At 39.6% G+C, this 21,369-nt stretch overlaps 2 protein-coding genes across 2 annotated transcripts; one reads left to right on the top strand and one right to left on the bottom strand.

Annotated features, from left to right (window-relative positions):
• The first annotated feature begins 790 nt into the window (after positions 1-790).
• On the top strand, positions 791-16,670 carry slc45a2 (solute carrier family 45 member 2). The gene is made up of 7 exons (XM_088435271.1): positions 791-1,740; positions 6,155-6,331; positions 10,259-10,620; positions 10,704-10,847; positions 11,982-12,105; positions 13,339-13,544; positions 16,369-16,670. The coding sequence occupies exons 1-7, from the start codon at positions 1,272-1,274 to the stop codon at positions 16,615-16,617; spliced, it is 1,731 nt and encodes a 576-aa protein (XP_088291397.1). The 5' UTR covers positions 791-1,271; the 3' UTR covers positions 16,618-16,670.
• Positions 16,671-17,914: 1,244 nt separating this feature from the next.
• Positions 17,915-21,051, bottom strand: rxfp3 (relaxin family peptide receptor 3). Its single transcript, XM_088434882.1, has one exon. The coding sequence runs from the start codon at positions 20,826-20,828 to the stop codon at positions 19,599-19,601; it is 1,230 nt and encodes a 409-aa protein (XP_088291008.1). The 5' UTR covers positions 20,829-21,051; the 3' UTR covers positions 17,915-19,598.
• Between the last annotated feature and the right edge of the window lie 318 nt (positions 21,052-21,369).

Below are 21,369 nucleotides of genomic sequence, written 5' to 3'. Positions count from 1 at the left end.
CAGATTAACAGCAAATCAATTGGAACATTATGCAACTCCTTACTAAATTTTGTTGAAGCACATATCTACACAAGGTTGGCAGAGAACTTTTAAGTCTTTAGGTATACATATATATATATATATGTATATGAATATATGTTCAATATATGGATATATACATATGTGTATGAACATATGTAATGTATAATGTATGGTATGATGATGTGAAATGGAAAATCACAAGAAAGCACGTAATTATTTGTGTATACTAGTGTGTGTATCTCTCTCTCTCTCTCTCTCTCTCTCTCTCTCTCTCTCTCTCTCTCTCTCTCTATATATATATATATATATATATATATATATATATATATACATGCAGTATATACTGTATAAAATGATGATGATGTGAAATGGAAAATCACAAAAAAGCACATAATTATCTGTGTGTACTAGTGTGTGTCTCTCTCTCTCTCTCCCTCTCTCTCTCTCTCTCTCTCTCTCTCTCTCTCTCTCTCTCTCTCTATATATATATATATATATATATATATATATATATATATATATATATATATATATACATGCAGTATATACTGTATAAAATATATATACTGTATAAATATATGTATATATATATATATATATATATATATATATATATATATATATATATATATATATATACAGTATAAATTGTATGTATACATACATGCCTTTATGTTTGTGATTTTTTTGTCTTGTATTGTGTGTGCATGCGACTTCCTGTTTGCGGTTACATTTATTTTGTGATTTGAACTTTAGAGCAATAGCGTACTAAACCGATCGTTTACAGAGCATACATAGGTTGAGAACCATTGTTCCATATGGGTGAAGCTAAAAAAGATAATAATTAAAAATAGTTACGTAGACGATCCTAATAAAAAGTACAACCCAACATTTGTAGCATCGTGACTTCCTGGCGTCAGCTCAGCGTTCGAATGTTCTGAATGGGGCCTCACACACTCGCACGCATGTGAGGCCCGAAACGTTCCCATGAGCAGCCCTAGGTCTTGGCTTTGCCCACTGAGGGGAAGAGACTTTTGGTAATCTCATAAATACCACTTACGTCTCCCCTCCTCTTTCTTTCCCTCCCTTCCTTCCCGGAGCGCAACCGGGCTCTCCCCAGACGGGCCGGCGAGGACTCACATGAGCGCTAAAGCCGTGAGGGTCCGCTATGCGGGAGTAGAGAGGATTTAGCGCCCATGCGAGGAGCCGCTTTTTAGACCTTTCCGTCCGCAGATCGCCCCCCTCCGAACATGACCCTTCTGTCCGAGGACCAGTCGGCCAGGCCCCAGCCTTGCCGGGTCCCGGATCCCGCCAAGAACGCGGGCTCCCCGCAGCGGGACTCCAAGGAGGACTCCGTCTCGAAGGACTACTACACGGACAGCGCCGAGGGCGCCGTTTTCGGGCAGGTGGAGCCCCCCAGGCGGTCCCGGGGCCGCCTGATCCTCCACGGCCTGATCATGTTCGGAAGGGAATTCTGCTACGCGGTGGAGGCGGCCTTCGTCACGCCCGTGCTGCTCAGCGTGGGCCTGCCGCGAAGCATGTACAGTCTGGTTTGGCTGATCAGCCCCATCCTGGGCTTCCTGCTGCAGCCCGTCATCGGTTCGGCCAGCGACTACTGCCGCTCGCCGTGGGGGCGGCGGAGGCCCTACATCCTGGCCTTGGGTCTTCTCATGCTGGTGGGCATCACCATGTTCCTCAACGGGGATGTGGCCATCACAGGTTAGAAAAAAAAATGATTTGATCCTCCTTGTCGGGCAGAAATATAGGCTTGAAAGAATAGAATATGTGTTTTTGAAAAAGTCTCAACATAGTCTTCTTAAGCAACGGCGATCATGTAGCTTTCAATGAACGTGAATTTTCTTGGACAAAAAATCATTGATTTAATTGTGTCATATATTGATGGAAAAAAAAGTGTAATCATTTGTATAACTCATAACTAATCTCCTTGACATAACCTTGGTTTGGTGAAAATGCATAACTTTGACACCAACATTAACTTTGTTGACAGTTTGTGTGAAATTTGTAGATGAAATTATACTCTTAAACTACTGGTAAACTAATATGTATTTTTGATGTCATAAAAGATTAGTTTTTTTTCTAAGAACGAAAGACTAAGTATGGGTCGATGGAATTTTCCATTTTTGTGCTTTTTAGTTTGTTTTACATAGAGTAACAATGAGACAAAAACCCAAGATAGAAATCTGGTTTAGTTTTCTTTTTTTCCTCAAATTTTTGATTTCATAGTTTTGGGAACCCTCATTTTGAGAAAAATCACAAAACAAACTCTTGTTTCATAATTATCAGTTTTAATCTGTATTTCTCCCTTTAAAACAGTGAATTTTGTAGAAAGTACAGACAGTCAAAGTCAATTTGAGTACAGGCTATAATCCTTTTTAATCTGTATTTCATGTTTTAAAACTGGGAAATTAAAAAAAAAATGTCGACAGCCAAAGTAAATTTGGGTAAGGGCCAATAGAATGGGATCACTTAGTGTTTTGTTTTTTTAACTGTACATAGAAAAATGTGCCAATAACCCAATATCGCAATATCATTTTTTTCCTACATTTTTTTTTTTACCACTAATACTTTGGTATCATAAATAACCTTATATTCCAATGTTCCAAAGCATTCAATTTTTTTTATGTGTATTGAAGGCTAAAAATACAAAATAACTTTGCAGTAAATAACTGAAATCCCCATTTTGCGGAAGAACATTTCACGCATTCGCTGCCGATGACGGCTATATTCGTCAAAGACCAAATTTTCCTGGACTGACAGTAAACAAGTTTAATGGCGATTTTCGATTATTATCATTTGTAATTTCTACTTTGTGATTGTAAAACTGCTCCAAATACCGATACCTTAAAATAAAACCAAGTATCGGCCCGATACTGATACTCTACCGTTCCTACTGTTGTGAAAACATTATGTTTTGTCCAAAGTGTTCATTTTCTGTGATAGGCAGGCGTCCGAGCTTAAATAATATTCTTATTGAGTAATCCTGATAAAACCGAGGAATCTCATCCTAACAGCAAGTGATCTTTGTGAAAGGGAAGCATTCAATGGTGTCTGGCAGTCACACTTACAGCTTGTGACCAAAGTTCAATGTGTGGTTTGTTGATACTGAAACCTTGACTTAAGTTTACAAAAAAAATGTCTCAACCCAAAAAAAATCTCTGTTAGGCTGCCGCATCACGAGAATGAGAGAATAGGACAGGTTTTCTGAGGACATAGTTATTGAAGAAAAGTTAAGTTAAGTCACATGGGCAGATCTGAAACTTGAATGATACTGCTCAGTGGATATAAGTAGATCAAATAAATTGATCCAATTAATCTCACTTAATGATTTCTGATAAAAACCCTCAACCAAAATGTGTTTTTTTTTTTTTAGTTTGGATACATCGTATCATTATATAGGATTGACATACAATCAATGGAAATTGTTGTTTTTTTTTTACATTAGGTTCCTTGTTACTAGCGTTAACTACAGTTGTAGTCGCTGCTGGGTGCTTTGCATTGATGTGGTCAACTAAACTTGAGCTGATTGAAGAATGCATGACCCTCTACTTTTTATCATCAGGGCATTTTTTTTTAAGTTCAATGTACTGTTCGACTGCTGGGATAGGCACCAGCTAGCCAATGACCCTAGTGAGGATATGCGGCTGCAGATAATGGATGGACTGACAAATCTCACATGCTCTTCCATTTTCATGTCTTCCTCCCAACCACTACAGGAGCCTATCAGGTTATGCCACATGCAATGACAGCCAATCAGTGTTGACTCCAGGGTGTGATTGACATTTGTTTTCCAAACCCCCAACAATTCAAGCACTAGAAGCCCCTAATGATCTCATCAGCATACAGGAAGCAGAAATTTAGAGATTAAAAGTGAGATTAACAATACATCAATTAATGATTAATGATGAGCTAAACCGATAGATCACAGTTTTCATTATCGGTTTTGGTTTTTCATATTTTTCTTGCTCCCCTGTGAAATTTACATCCCGTACGCATTTCACCCATGTTTCCGTCACCACTTCATTTCTACCATAAGTGGATATTTCGCGAATTTTGTTGATCCATCAATCATCAGCAAAACTGACATCTGTATCCAAGTATCCATTTTCCGTCAAAGCTTAGTTCTTTTTTTTTTTTTTACGTTTTTGTCGTTTATCGGCAAATTGGCCATCCGTCAATGACAAGCAGACTGCCAACCTCTGCGAAAAATGTTACGAAACTGCCTGCTTTACAGGCAATTTTTTATTTGGTTATCGCAAGTTAAGCTAACTAATTCACTGCTGATGACTTTGGAGTCCCTGAACTAAAATAATTCATGCTCATTTATTCCTCACTTACAATATATCCATATCATCATATCGTGATCAATTTGTGTAATGACTCTGAGTCCGGTGTACTCGCCTTGCCGGGTTTCTTCCATGTTGATCGTAAATTAGCACGTGCTCCAATGCCCGTCGGCATGTCCGCAAGCTAGCACGTTTACGAACAGCCTAATGAGGCGGCGAAATCTTGGCGGGATTGCACGGGGTATCCAATAATGAATGCTTGTCGGGGGAGGAAAAAAAAAGCAAGGGAGCTATTGGTATTTGAATGAGGAACGACCCTTGCGGCAGTGGCTCCCAAAAGACGCATATTTTATATTTGAAGACTCGCATCACAGCGTTAAACAAAAACAGTGGAATCTCAGTTTTACCGATGATTTTTTTGGGTTTTTGCAAAGACAAATTGCATTGGGTTACACTTTATTTTCGGTTTACAAATAGACTTTAGAACGAGGTTTAGAACTTGAAGCGGTTGACTGGTGAAATCGATGATTGCCTCTAAACTCATCATTGTGTTTAGGAGTCAGGTTTTTTTTTTTTTTAAGTTGTTTGAATAGATATCTGCGTAATGGCCAATCTTCTGTTTGGATCAGCAATCAGTTATTATTTTCCAAATTACTGTATTTTCCTCACTATAAGGTGCACCTAAAAGCCTTATTTTTTTTTGAAAAAGCTGATGGTGCGCCATATAATCAGGTGCGCCTTATATATGGATCAATATTGAGATTCGGATTTGTTGATGGGGAATGAACCGAAAAAGTAAGATTTACCTGTTTCTTTTGTGTGTTTACAGTTGAACAAGGTTACTCATATTGACATTGAGTTATTATGCTATTGAGAGTTTAGTTATTATTGTTATTTGAGTATTACTATATTGTGATTGAAAAAGTTTTAAAATATGTCATTAATTGAGGGTGCACCTTATAATCCGGTGTGCTTATATGTGGAAAAAGTTTTAAAAGATGTCATTAATTGAGGGTGCGCCTTATAATCAGGTGCGCCTTATAGTGCGGAAAATACAGTAGTTGTTTTTGTTGTGGTGTTTTGTTGTTTTTTTTCTGTTTTAAATAGGTATTTGTGTATTGGTCCATATTCTGGTTGGATCAAAGATCAGTTATCTTTTTATTAACTTTAAATCAATATACAGTACTGCCATTTTTTGATCAGATCATTGACACTGTGCTTAACACATTCAATGCCAATTATTTTGAAAATCAAAATAATAATTCTCATCTGCTTTTATCTTGGAAAGCAAGGATCAATATTTTAGCCAATTTATAATTAAAATGTTGTCTATAATTCATTCAGTGCCAATTATTTTCATCAATTTAGCATTTATTTGAAAGAAAAAATGGAAGTACATGGGATTGAATGACTGCACACTGCAAAGACGTATAAATACGTCTTTGGGATTGAATGAGTGACGGTATCTTTGTTTTTTGTTGTTGTTGGTGGGGTTTTTCCTAAAATGGACACCATGTCTCACATTTCAACAAAAAAGCTGCAGTGCATTGTGGGAGGCAGTTGCCATGTGATGCTAGCAGTAACCACAGGGGATGTAAACATTACTGTAATCAAAATGGCTGAAACACTTGAGTGATTTGCTAGCATTATTTCGTCATCGCGAATATTGTTTTTTAACACAGAATACAATGCTCATGATAAGTAAAAAAATTGTCATCCTTTAGCTGGAATGGATTGATTTGAATTTCCATTCATTTCATGTCTTTTTAAATAGAAGTGAAACTAGATAAGATTTGGCTCATTTTCTCAATTTGCCCACCGTTTTGCAGCGCTGATCGCCGACAGGTCGACGCGGCGGACGTGGGCCATCGCGGTGGTGATGCTCGGCGTGGTCCTGTTTGACTTTGCGGCCGATTTTATCGACGGGCCCATCAAGGCCTACCTGTTTGACGTGTGCTCCCACCAGGACAAAGAGCGAGGCCTTCACTACCATGCGCTTCTCACCGGTGAGTCATTTTACATTATCTTTCGATTATTTTCCCCTTGCTCGCTCAACTTTTTAATAGGCCAAACAACCTTGTTGGGTTGGAAAAAATCAAAAATAATAAGCTGAACTTTTCAATGAAGGTGTTTGATTTCAAATTTTTCAGTTTTGTACTGTATTCTGTTTTATGGTCAAAGAAAATTATGCATTTTGGGCTGTTTAAATGATACATTTATGTATATTTTTTTTATATTTCCTGTCATTTTCGACCATTAAATTTCAATGGATTTAATTGTTTTACATATATATATATATATATATATATATATATATATATATATATATATATATATATATATATATATATATATATATATATGTATATGTATAGGGTAAAAAACTACATTCATAATTATATCATTATTATTTTATTTAATTATTTAATTGTATTATACAATTTTATTTGAGTGGGATTGGATTGTGTTATATTTGTATTTATGGCAAAACCTTTTAGCGTCATAAATAGCCTTCTGGGATGTTAAAAAAAATATGTGTATATACTGTATAGCAACAACATATTGTATTGTAGTTATATTTTTTATTATATATCTGGTGTCAGGCAGAGTCCTCCAATACTGTATCTAAAAATCATCATTTTTCAGCAGACCCCCAGAATGCCAATTTCATTTCATGCCATTTTCAACACTTTCATTATTAATTTGTTAAAAAAAAAAAATACCACCCACACATGTGGATTAAACAGTAGTATAGATTTTTTTTGAATATGAGATTTAAAAAAATGAAATTTCCGCCATATTTAAGTTCACGTTATAGCAAAACCTTTAATGGTGTAAACAACTTTTTTGTCGTTAAGACAGAAAAAAACCGACATGCGTTTTATTTCTTTTTGTTGTCGCTTTCTTTCTTTTTTTTCCCTCCTAAACTTTTCAATGGTGCAAAAAGCCTTGCAAAGAAAAAAAAAAAAAAAAAAGTACATGTTACATTCCAGCGAGTGGGAGTTGAAAGCAGTCGTTTGTTCTTCCACGCAAGTGATCTTGGAGCATGCAGGTGGGCGGACCGAGGCGCACGAGAGTCTGCTGAGCGTGTGTGTGCGTGTGTGTGTGTGTGTGTGTGTGTGTGCGTGTGCCATTCCTGACTAGAGGCGAGCCCCTCTCCTTATTTCCTAATGATTCCATGATTATCCTATCAAAGAAAAACTGAATAGCTCGATCTTACTGAAAGCTCAAAGGAATGGAATACCTTTTATTTTTGTTGCCGCCAGGGAGGTAGCTGTGAATTTTTCAGCGGGTGGCCAGTGTGACAAGCATGCATGTGTCTGAAGTGTGATTATTTGGATTTTTTTAAATATATTTTGCATAGCTTAATTTACTAGACGTCGCATCTCTTTTTGCCCTTGTTTTGTTAACGCGAACTATCTGGTAATCAACTTCTATCTTGCGCACTGATTCGCTGGCTGAGATCCAATCGAAGACATCGATCGTCACTGATGGACGATTCCCTTTTGCGTACAGCAATCTAAAGGTGGAATCAGAAATTGATCATTAAATGATTTGGAATAATTGATGAGTCGTTTAGCCTCTCAACAGTAAAGTAGACTTCTACTAACGACCGCTTACCGGGAGCGTGACTGAAATACTGCGAGAATTATATGGAATAAATTGACCCAAAAATGGTCAAAAACATATATATGGCGTTTCTCCTTATGATGTAATAGAATTTTTTTTCTTCTAACTTACCATTTCTTGTTTGTGATTGTAAAACTGCTCTAAGATATACTTTTATCAGCGATACTATGAACTAAGGAAAAGTATCGGATACTTGGTATCAGCACCCATGCATCCCTAAATAAAATAATTATTGATTGCAGCCCTTCCATGATTAATGACTCATTCATGCAAATGATATCTAAAAGGCATAATGACACGAAAATCTCCAAATTCTTCAAAATTGTAAAATGTTTTTTTATTTAGATGTGTTCCTCCTCATTTTTTGTGAGCGTGCGCCCATCTTAAAACCATGAATATGAATGGAAAGATAAGCTATGATTCCTTGGCTGTGTTTGCTTTCCGTGGCATGAAAATACTGGTTTGAATTTGAATTTGAAGTTTTCTTTCAAACATGAATACAAGCTGTAATATTCGATGATTTTTCCATCTTAACCTTTTCAACAGCGAGGTTTGAAAAGGGTGTGTTGACTTTTCATATCCTCTCCAGCTGTGCAATTAGATCTGAGGTACTATTTTACTTTTTTTTTTTCAAATATGAGAGTAAAGGAGGGAATATGAATCGTTTTTTGTATCAACAAATAAATAGACGAATCAATATGTATTTATAAATAATTAAAGTACTTGGGATTGAACGTAAGATTCTTGAAAGATACGTAAAAACACGTCTTTGGGATTGAATGAGTTGAATAATAAGACTTGATTGCAAATTGTTTTTTGGACCCCAGTTTTTCGAAGCTCTGCTCAAAAGGGCACCATGCAACTCATGTTACATAGCAGGCTCGAGGTGATGCGAGCGTCTGACGAAGGCGACCCGTAATCCAGCCGTCATGTGCTGCAGTCATGCGTTTGTGCTGAGCGAGCCTCGGAGGCCTCGCGCGCACATGACTCTCTCTCTCCCTGCTCGGAATGCGGGGGCGCGACGGAGGCGGCGGGAGTAATGGATGTGCGCTCGCCAGGAATTCATTTTAAAAAGCATGTTGAGTAATGCGCTGTAATTTTGCAGATGTATAATTACGGTAATCAACGCACCGTCGTGGGCAAATATGAAAAGGAACAGGACTTTGTTATGGGAAACATAACACAATAATCACCATCACGGGACGAGCTAGACTAGAGGGAGGATGTCAGTTGGTTATTAGCAGCAAGCTAACAGCAGCTCGTATTAGCTGAGGCTGTTACAGCATTATTTTGAATAAAAGAAGCAAGCAGACTGAACCGACGTCTGAGTCCTGCACAGGAATGTGACTAAAACTTTGAGGTTATGCTCTCTCCCTCTGATTGAACTCCCTTCCAGCACATTTTTGATGATTTTGCTGTAAAAATACCCGTATAATTTCCATTTTTTTTTCAATTTTTCCACTGTATCTTCCACAATATTTGGCCCACTCAAGCCATTCCAACTTTATTTCACAGATTGTTTTTTTCAACTACCGTAAACTCCCTTTCACCTGATAATATTTGTTCTTACCATTCGAATACCCACACAATTTCCAATTTTTTCAGTTTTTCCCCTTGTATCTTCTACATTACTTGGCCTATTCAATCCGTTCCAACTTTATACGTTAAAGATTGACCCTACCAATGCTAAAAATCCACTTCCATCAAATATTGGCATTTTTGCCATACAAATACCCACAAAATGTCCACTTTTTTCAGTTTTTCCCCTGTATCTTCCACAATATTTGTCCTTTTCAAACCATTCAAACATTTCACATCAGCCGATTGCATTCCCGTACACATGACGCCTGTCCCTTCAGCGCTTATGCTTTCATATGCAGGGATTACGGTAAATTGTATGGGCGGCAAATTCTGCATAGCACCAATACGATAAATTAATAGCCCTTTTTTTTTTTTTGCAATGATGTCAGTTTAATGAGACAGTCAAGCCACTGTATTATAGTAAACCATGAGAAAGCCAGCCAGTACTTCAAAATAAACCAATAAATGTAACCACTAAAGTCAGGCGTGGACTTATACTTTAGATTAATTGATAAATCATATCATAATGTATAACTGTGCAATTGTAATAACATAAATCTCAATATAAATTGATGAATGATCAAATTAATTGGCCTATTCACTTATACTTCTGAAAATGACCGAGTATGTGTAGTATCCAAATAAAAATTTGGCCTCTTTCTTGTTGCTGCTGTTTTAGATACCAACTGTGGATAAATAAAGCTTACTGTGGTCTCTTCCAGGTCTGGGCGGAGCCTTCGGCTACCTGGTGGGCGCCATGGACTGGGGCCACTCCATCCTGGGTCAACTGCTGGGCTCCGAGTACCAGGTCATCTTCTTCTTCTCCGCGCTCACCTGGAGCATCTCCCTCACCGTGCACCTCGTCAGCATTCCCGAGCAACCCCTGGAGAAGGTGGAGCCCCGCCAAGCCTCGTCCCTCAGCGCCCTCCGACAGCTGGGGTCCCAGAAGAACGGCTACGGGACCCTTGGCAAAGACAACGGGGATCCGCCCCTGCTGCCGGTCCAGGACATCAGGCAGAGGTCTTTCTCTGCTCTCGGGGAGGCCAACGCCGTCACCTCCAGTGCCAAACAACCCAGCAAGGAGGTACAAATTTGTTTAGTCCGCCCGGAAAATGCTCGTTAAGTCTCGGGAGATTTGCTGAGGTCACGAGTGAAGATCATTGATAGGCTCGTGAGAGGATGACCCTGAAGTCGCTGCTGAAAGCCATCATCAGCATGCCCAACCACTACCGCTACCTGTGCATCAGTCACCTGCTGGGATGGACGGCCTTCCTCTGCAACATGCTCTTTTTCACTGACTTCATGGGGCAGGTGAGGAATCGGTGAAGCGGCATGTGGCTCATTGCGTGAAGGTCAAGATTGCATCCAGAACCTAATTTGCAAAGGTGTCACTAGAACACAATTTAGCAATACGTTGCTTCACGTTCCAATTCATTTGCTCTTAATTTGAAAATACTAATGAACCTTTAAAAAGCATCAAATTAGATTTGTTCAGTTAAAATTCCATATGCACTTAGAACCCCATTCTAGAACTGCTGGTCGAACTCCAAAGTCTCCAAAGTCGGATCCATTAACTCATTCAATCCCAAAGAGGGATTTATACATCTTTAAGAGTCCGTTAAATCCCATGTACATATTTACAGTATTTTTTTTTTATTTATTAACATAAATGGGTGTCTGAAAGTAGTTTACACGAAATGAATTTAACTTTGGAACCACATTTTTAATAGTATCTCTAGGCGTATTGTATTCAAAAAGTCCAGAAAATAGATTGTGTTATGGCTTGTGTATTTTGTGTCTGGTCCGTCTGCTGGAAAATTACTCCACCAATGTGCATCTGTATGAAACGTGACATCCGTGTAAAACATCTCACGAATGAGTCACAATGGCATAATTTAGCAAGAAGTTGCTTCATGTTCCAATTCATTTGCTCTTAATTTGAGAAGAAAACTAAACAAGTGCTGTCATGGCTTTAAAATGCATTGTATTAGTTTTGCTGATACCTGTAGAAACCCTGTTAAAACATCATGTAGCCCCTGTAGTGCCTTCAAGTTCCCCCTAGGGGGACCATTGGTCTAAATGGGGGGTGTCTAAACATTTTCCTCTGATGGCCACATACAGATAAATAGGAAGACATAAGGACCACATTATCAGTGATTTGTTTTTTTTGTACTAATTAAACATGGTAGAAAATAAAATCCATAAGCAATTACTGGTTGGGTATATAAAAACGTTTTTTTCTCATGACTATGTCAAGACTTTTGTTTAAAGGTGATGAAGGAAATCACCCTGACGAATGACTATTTTCACAAAAATTAGGTGATTATTCTTCAAAAGAGAGGTGTAATGAAAACACAGCGGAAGGCATCTGATAATCCGGCACTTTGCTTTCAAACAAGGCTTTAAAAAAAAAAAAAAAATCAGGTTTTTTTTCTATCTTTGCAGATTGTTTACAAGGGGAACCCGTACGCCGAGCACAATTCCACGGCCTACGCCACATACGAACGCGGTGTGGAAATTGGCTGCTGGGGCTTGTGCATCAACGCAGTGTCCTCGGCTCTTTTCTCGTGTAAGTGCTCTTTTTATTTATGATGAAAGACTCTTCATCATGAGGAGCCGCAACGTAAATCAAATCTTCCCAGGGGCCAACTCACTCGTCCATCAACAGCCTAATGATGTCTGGAAAAAACAGTCATGAACGCAACAGGAAGATACTACTTTCATTAGTACATGCTAAGCTAATGTCTATCCTCCACTAACTCATTCAATCCCTAAAACGTGTTTTTTATCTTTTTTTTTTATTAAGAGTGCAGACATTCAATCCCATGTAGTTGTATTTTTTCTTTTTTTTCTGAGTATTTTACTAAAGGAGAGTCTAAAAATGGCTGGTATTAAGTAATTGGTTAATTTGGGTAATTAAGTACTAAAGTAATCAACTTTTTAGGTGTTAAAGTACTAAAGTACCAGTTACTTTTGGTACTAAAGTTTTGAGGTTAATCGATTACTTAGGGTAAAACTAATCAATTTTGAAAGTAATTAATTAGATTAATTAGTACCAGTACCATTTTTAGACATTCCTTTCGCCCCAAAAAATATAAATATAATATAATTGGTATATAAATATAAATCAATATATTTAGAATGTATAATTATAATATATAATATATTTATTAATTATATATTTATAAATAAATATAATTGGAAAAATATATTGATAAACATAAATTGTAGCGGGATGTCCGGATTTTTTAAAAAAAGAAAAAAACATTGAAGGGGAAGCTCTCCCCCGCCAATATGGCCGCCACATTGGTACACATTTTAGTGTATTCCAGCCAGTCTCAAATATAAGAACAAATACCCCTGGTGGAATGTGATGGTACTTCAGGGAATACTGGAGATTTAAAACGGGTTTCTGCAGCAATCCAAGTATGAAAGGAAAATGATTTGACCATCACATGAATTATTGACAAAATATGAACTTTTTATGGCTGAAAAGTTTGCAAATCTCAATTCTCATCCAATTGGGTGTCATATCATAGATGTGCAATACAGTTAGCTCATTTTAAGATTCAGTTTGGTGTCTGTGTGACATATAGGTGGCTCACCATTATAATTAGCATCTTTTCACCATTAAGATTCAATCTTCCATTGAAGTATTGATTGTGACGGTGAAATGTGCGTCATTCTTGGCAGAGGTCAACAACCTCTGGTTGGCTTGACTTTTTACTCAGCGGAATCGATCCATGAGGGCAGCGGTTATCCGAATACATATACAGTATATGTATTTTTCATGTGTGTGTAGATGTACAGCGCTTCCTGCTGCCCTATGTGGGCCTCAAGGGTTTGTACTTCATGGGCTACTTCGTGTTTGGCCTCGGCACCGGCCTCATCGGACTTTTCCCCAACATCATCGCCACGCTGGTCCTGTGCAGCGTCTTTGGCGTCATGTCCAGCACGCTCTACACTATTCCCTTCAACCTCATTGCAGAGTACCAGCGTGAAGAGGAGGTAGGTCCTAAGGAGCTAGCAAACTAGCTAAAATTGCCACCACTTGCTCAAATGCTATCAAATCCTGTATATAATGAGTGAGTAAGCAAGCTAATGTGGCCACAGCTAGCTAGCTAAAATGCTAACGAGTCTCATTTCAAAAAAGCAAGCGTAGGTAGCCACCACTAAAGTAGTCACCGCCAGTAGATAAGGAGACAGCAAACGAATGAAAATAGCCGCTAAAGGTTAATGACTCCAGTATACAAGGAGCAAGTAAAGCTAAAGTAGCCACCACTAGCTCAAATGCTAACGACCCCTGTATATAAAGATCTACCAAACTAGCTAAAGTATCCACCACTAGCTCAAATTCTAACGGTTACTGTACATCAGAATCTAGCACACTAGCTAAAGTAGCCACATCTAGCTCAAATGCTAACAACTCCAGTAAATAAGGAGGCAGCAAACGAGTGAAAATAGCTACCTCTAGCTCAAATGCTAATGACTCCTGTATACAAGAAGCTAGCAAACTTGCTAAAGTACCCACCGCTGGCTCAAATGCTAACGACCCCATATACAAAGCAACAACTATATTTAAGGTGCTAGCAAATGAGCTGAAATTGCCAGCACTAGCTCAATTGCTAATGACTCCAGTATACAAGGCGCTAGAAAACTAGCTAAAGTCGCCAGCACCAGCTCAAATGTTAAAACGTTTACAATACATAAAGGGACCAGCAAACTCACTAGAGTAGCCACCACTAGGTCAAAGGTTAATGACTCGTCTCTATAAAGAGCCTGTAAATTAGCCATTGCTAGCTCAAATGCTAACAACGCAAGGATATAGGAACTAGCAAATTAGTTAAGTAGTCACCGCTAGCTTAAATGCTAAAGGCTCATATATTAAGAGTGAGCAAATTAGCAAAAATAGCCACCACTAGGTCAAATTGTAATGACTCCTGTATATAAAGAGCTAGCAAACTAGCTAAAGTAGGCACCACTAGCTGAAATGCTGATGACTCATATATAAGAAGCAAGCAAACTAGCTTAAATAGCCACTGCTTGTTCAAATCGTAACAACTCCTGTATATGAGCTAGCAACCTAGCTAAATTACCCACTGCTAACTCAAATCCTGACGACTCTAATACTGCATCCAAGGAGCTAGCAAACTATGTAAAGTTAGCACCAATTAGCTCAAATGTTAGCAACTCAATTATTAAAGCCCCCCCGGATACTTTACCCATGAGTCGCTTATTTCAAAGTTTGAGAAGCAACTGTTCTGGCTCAAGGGAAGACATGTCAGCGTTAATCTACGACTCTGTCTGACCTTTCCAGTCCTTGTTGGACGCGCTATAGGAGGTGATGAATAACTTATAGATCCTATCTTAAGTTGCTCATGGAAAACCTTCGCCTCCAAGGTGTTCTCCAGACCCCTGGAGCTCCAAAGCCCACGCGTTTTGTGATTTGCCTTCTATCTGTTCAAGATACTCCGGAAAAACTACGCTAAATCCGGCAGCACGAGCTGAAATCTAATGAAGTAGCGCGTCATCTTTCACTATAATGAAGTTCATACAAAAATGAAACCTTCTCCTTTTATACGCTAAAGAATGCATGTGGATTTTAACAAGAGTGAGAGTTGGACCCAAATTATGGAGCTGGCTGGTGCTGTAGTCGGCCAATTACACTTTTTTTTTTTTAATTGTGCAGAGGGGACTAGCTGCCATGGCAACTGTTCTCTAACTGTATCAGATTGTTTGTTTACGTTCTGTCGAGGCTTATTATTGGTCCACACTTCCTACATAGAATTCTTCAATACGGCTGTCTTTTGAAGCTAATAAATCTCTGGAGATCCAACGTCTCATCTTCCAGGAAATTAGGATTGGAAGTTGGAGTTGAACTTAAAGTAAATGGTAAATAAAGCTTTTAGTTTTTATTTCCACTCAATTTCAGAGAATCTAGCTCCATAATGAGAATCCTTTTTGCTGAAACATCCAATAGGGAAAAAAAAACAATCCACTTCCTTTATTTTTAATCAAAGGGAGCAAATTGTTTTCCGTCTTTTGGGGTATTCCTTTCAGACAAAACCACTTTTCTACATCGCACACCTAGCTGCGCCTAATTGAGTATCGAGCGATCCCGCGGGAAATGGATTGGACAAAAGGGCTCAATTAGGAATGGGGATGCGTCTCCTTCGTAGCATATCTGCGTCTGCGTTTCTCAAGGCGTTCTGTCAATACCGAACGAAGGTGAGGGAATTAGTACAATTCCGACAGGGTGTTCTCTTTGGAAGATTTTTTTCCCCCTCCATTTTTCAAGACTATAAATCCACTAAAGATGACTTGTTTTGATTTTACGTTAACAATTGTTTACATCTCGAAATGCCCTGCCCTCGAATTGTATCACGATATCAAATCTCATATGTGTATATAGTTTTTAATAATCAATTTCATTTCCTAGTTGTTCCATGAATTGACACCTTGAACAGACACGCATCTTTGCTATTCCAATATGTTGCCCCCTGGTGGCTAATAATAAAAAGTGCAGTTAAGCAGCACTGGACTAGAAAACTGCAGGGTTCAAATCATGAGAAAAAAGTTTTGGTTTGTAGTCCAAAATATATGGTAAATGTTAACTTTTAAGCCTGTTTCTTGGGGTCATCAGCGACCTCCATGGCATAGGCTCACCAAAAAAGAAATGACCACACTGGACTATAAGCTGCAGGGCTCAAATCATGAGAAAAAAGTTTTGCCTCATAGTGCGGAATCAACAATTTATTAAATCAATTATTTGCCAATAATTTGGCCATTTCAAAACTTCATCATCCAATCATGGACCATCCCGCTCCCCCAGGAGGAAATGAATCGTCGCGGCAGCGGCGAGACGGCGCGGGGGACAGGCGTGGACTGCGCGGCCCTCACCTGCATGGTGCAGCTGGCCCAGATCTTGGTGGGGGCGGGCTTGGGCGCCCTGGTCAACGTAGTGGGCAGCGTGGTGGTGGTGGTCCTGTCCGCCTCTACCGTCTCGCTGCTGGGATGCATCTTCATCGCGCTTTTCGTCCGATATGCCCGCTCCTCGTCCTCCCCGTCGCACTGTTTGTAATATTTGAAGAAAATCCATATTGTATTGCTAAATAAAAATTCTTTATTACGCGATGGAAGTGTCTCATGAATGCTATCGTGATTTCACTATACAGTATATATATATATATATATATATATATATATATATATATATATATATATATATATATATATATATATATATATATATATATATATAATATATATATATATATATATATCAGGTTGCGGGGAAACACATATTTTCCCCAATATAACTGCCTTTTGTTTTCTTTTGAAATTGTGTGTTCATTATAGTTTAAAGTAAAAAAAAATAAAATTCCTAGGTGAGCCAGTGTTCACAAGCTCGCGCTTGTGACAATGCCAGACGGATTCTCATTTCAGACTCAGAATGTTTCAATGTTTTCTTTAGTATTTTTCAAATGCACTTTTGAAGAAGGTCACAAGACGCTGAGAGCTTTTGTGTCTTCAGCTTCAGGTTTTATTTATTGATTTATTTTTTTTTACTTGCCATCTGGCAATAAAAAAAAAAAAGTTTTTTCTATGGTATTGTTTCATCGAATATTTGCCCAAAGATGACTGGAGTTTGTTGCATTAGATCTACCATTTAAAGTGTTTTTTTTTTTCTTTCTTGTAAAATATCTTCTTAACTTTTGCCTCATTCGCATTTACTCATAAATATTGGAACTTTAAATCTGGATTTTGAAATTCTTAACCTTTTTTTATTACTTTATTGCTTGGACTTATTTTCCTTCATATTCTATTCATTTTCCTTGTGATATTGCAACTTTCCTCCATCATATCTGATTTTTTTTTTCTTAAATCACAATCTTTGCATCATAATCTTTATGTTAAACTTTACTACTTGATTGTCATATGAGGACTTTTTCCTGGATCATCCCCATAATATTAGAAACATATAATTTTAAACCAAAATATTGCAAGTTTTCCTTTTTTTTTCTAAAGATCATCAAAATATTGACTGTACTTTTCTTGTAATCCAATATGATCAATAAAGTAAAATCATCCATTTACGGTGTTCCCAGTTAAAACACCATTAAAAAAAAAAAACTCGCAAGTCATCAGTCATCATTACTTTTATCTGCTAGCTAAACTGTCGCTGTCTTTGTCAAACGTCGGGAGTCAATTTAAAAAAAGGATAAGGAAAAAGAATAAAAAGAGCAGGAATGAGGCAAGACTTGAGGGATTTTTTTATTAAAGCATAGCTCATCAACACATAAAAGACTCTGAGGTGGGCAGACAAAGTTGACATTACATGAAAGTAGCATAGATGTTAATTTCCTGTCCTTGAGCTTTGACAATTCATGCATTCTTAAACATCTTCACATATCTGAAGCATGAGCTGAATGAATTATGAATGATAAGTGATTATAAAAATGAGATTAATGATATCTGTGGTGACAGTGAGCTCAGCCCCAAAATGCCACTTTGATTTCTTTCGAAGCGGAAAGTCAAAGCAAACTTTGCACTTCAAAGCATCATCACGCGCGACTTTGTAGCGATCTCATGAGATTTCGACTTCCTCTTCTATTATACCGTTATTATAGTGTGTTTTTTTTAATATATTTTATTTGTTGAGTATTTTTACATTGTTATTTTATTATTTATTACGATAATATTATTATACAGCGTCTTATACAGTGAGTGACACTGCGATGCTGACCAATAGCAGACCAGCATCTAAGTGACGCCGACCAATAGCAGACCAGCATCTAAGTGACGCCGACCAATACGTCATGTCAAACCCACGCACACTAACCGCCAAGTTTGAATTTATAATTGTTGTTGATGCCGTAAAGTGAGAAAAATGTTGTAAAGACAAAAAAAACACTTCGTAATGTGAAAAAACATAAGCTATAGGTACGCCGTAACACGGAGGTTATACTCGACTATTATCATATTATAATATATTATTATGTTCTATTATTATTAAACTTCTTCTACTACCTTACTATTCAGGTCACCCATTTTGCCCCTTAAAAGATAATTCATATTTTCCACAACTTATTGAATATTATATTTTCTTTTTTTATATATTTTGCTACTTGAAGTGGGCAAGAGGAGGCACAAACATGGATGTCCTTTGCAGCCGTTTATTAAGTGGGACAAACGACTGATCATAAAAACAAAATGACAACGCTCACAAGAAGCTGCTGTAGGCCACAGCTCACACCGAAATGTTCACATGTGGACTAACCTGACTGCATCTTCTATTGGAATTCACTAGGAGGCGCCCCTTAAAGGCATACTTCAATATGTACAATATTTACACTTATAAAATCTTTTTTTTCATTGTCTTATTTGATTTTGTTGTGTTTTATGCAGTACAGTGCTTTTTTTTTAAGCGATCAGTCAATTTATGGCAGAAATACATCAACGCATAAATCGACCCATTCAATCGCAAAGATTTAGTGCATTTTTTTACGAATCTATCCATTCAATCCCATATTCTTTAAAGGAACATCTAAAAATGTCTGCCATATTTTTAGTGCCTGCTTACGTAATCGATTGATTTAGTTTGTTAATTAGTTGTCAATTACTTTCGTGCTTCATTGATTTAGTACCAATCAGTCTTAGAACCTCCTTTAAACAAACGCTTAAAAGGAAAAAAAACATCGCTAATGTTTGCATTCTTCACTACAGCAACAGGATTTCTTTGAGCTATGTTTGTTTTACCAACAACCTGTTGGCGACTAATAATGACATCACAGTCGCGCAGGTAACGACCAATCGCGGCTCACGTGATTTCCGAGTTTGACCATGTGATGTTCACAAGACGAGCCGTGATTGGTTGTAACTTGAGACTGATTGAGCTTGTCATTTTCAATCGACAACAAAATGGCCGACGTGTGAGCTGTGTAAAAACGAGTTCTTAATTTATAGTCCACGCGCGCTGTATTCGTTAAATTAAGACTGTTTTTTTTTTGCTGTATATCTCAATTTAAATGAATGTTAGTTTAAAAAAATATATACAAGTTTTTACATGGCCGCCCCGGGAGGATAGAAGAGCACCGCGGCGGGCTCCCGGCGGTTCCCCCGAGGCTCCGCCGGCGCCGGCTGCCCGCGCCCCCGCTCGTCCTCCTCGGGTTTGGTGGTGCGCGTAATGGGCCTGATAACTGTGTTGATCGCCGGCGCCGTGATCCGCCGGAAGAGTTTCCTGAGCGCCTTGCGGAACTCGCGGCGCATGAGGCAGTAGAGCACCGGGTTGAGGCAACTGTTTGAGTGCGCCAGGCACACGGACACGGGGAACACGTACACTTGCGCGGTGTAGTACTCGTAGTTAAAGTGCACTACGTTGAGTTTGATGAGAATTCCCCACGCCGTCAGCGCCTGGTTGGGCAGCCAGCAGAGGAAGAAGGAGAGCACCACGATGGTGACCGACTTGGTCACCTTTGCTCGCCTCTTGGCGCTCGACGTGTTGACGCCGTCGCTAGCCGCCACGAAGCGTAACAGCAGCAGGTAGCAGGCGGAGATGATGGCGAGAGGAGCCACGAAGCCCAGGAGGACCTTCTGCGAGTGGTAGAGTCCGAGCCACAGCTGCGCGCTGGCCCCCTCGCTCTCGGGGAACTTGACCAAGCACAAGTCCTCCTCGCCGGAAACGCGCACGGTGGTGGAGAAAACGGCGTGCGGGAGCGCGGCGCAGGCGGCCGCGACCCAGATGGAGGCGGCCACGCAGCGCGCAGCCCCGCAGCGCCGGAGCGGGAGCAGCAGCAGACGCCGACGGCGACCTCCGCGACGGCCGTGGAGCGCCGACGCCAGGGAGCTGTAGCGCGCAACGCTCATGGCGGTGAGGAAGAAGACGCTGGCGTACATGTTCATGGCCGTCACGTAGGACACCGTCTTGCACATGGCGCGCCCGAAGAGCCATGTGAAGTCCAACGCGTTCTCCACCGCCCAGAAGGGCAGCGTCAGCACGAACTGGAAGTCGGTGAGCGCCAGGCTGGTGACGAACAGGTTGATGGAGGACTTCTTCCACGCGTGCATGCTCTTCATGAGGTAGAGCACCAGCACGTTGCCCACCAGCCCCAGCGCGCACACCAGCGAGTAGACGACGGAGATGACGATGCGCACCGCCGCGGCGCCTTCCGAACCCGCCTCGGATCCGAGCTCACCGGCGTGGAACTGAGGCTGGCAGCTGCGATTGGAGGTGGCGTTGACGCTCCCGTTGAAGATCCGCTCCGAGTCCTCCTCGGCCCATTCCCCGGACATTGCGCTCCGACGCGCAGGTGGACCCCGGCGCGCTCCTCCAACGCAACACTCAAAAGCTGTCAGGCAAATCCCATCGCGGTGCTCTCCTCGCACAGTTCCAACAAAGTCCTGTGCGTCTTGACGCAGTGCTCAGCTTGACCTTTTCTTCTTCCGGAGGGAGACGGATGAAAACGAGCCCCCCCACTGCATCGCTTGCCTGACGCGTAATGCAGAGTGAACCAATGGAACGACATTGCCTTCAAAGTGCGCAGCGCTGCCAACGAAGTAAGTCTTATTTATACTTGAGGATTATCTTCTGGGATGAATCATATTTTTTCAGTGACCAAATCTGATCGCAACTGATTTATCATCAAAAATAAGGGTGATCCGCTACTCATAATGCTGTGGCAGAACTTCTCCAAGAACAACCACACTTACTACGATTTAGTTAGTTATAGTTAGTATGGATGCTCCAAACACTTTTGTTATTCATGTGACAATGACAAATTATTACTACAACTAATAGTGAGTATGGATGCATCGAATGTAATTTGATTTTTCA

Source organism: Hippichthys cyanospilos, chromosome 15 (assembly GCF_059441005.1).
Source record: "Hippichthys cyanospilos isolate Australia breed blue-spotted pipefish chromosome 15, RoL_Hcya_1.0, whole genome shotgun sequence".
Taxonomy (NCBI): Eukaryota; Metazoa; Chordata; class Actinopteri; order Syngnathiformes; family Syngnathidae; genus Hippichthys; species Hippichthys cyanospilos.
The sequence above is the reverse complement of the archived record's forward strand: the minus strand, read 5'-3'. Positions and strand labels throughout refer to the sequence as shown.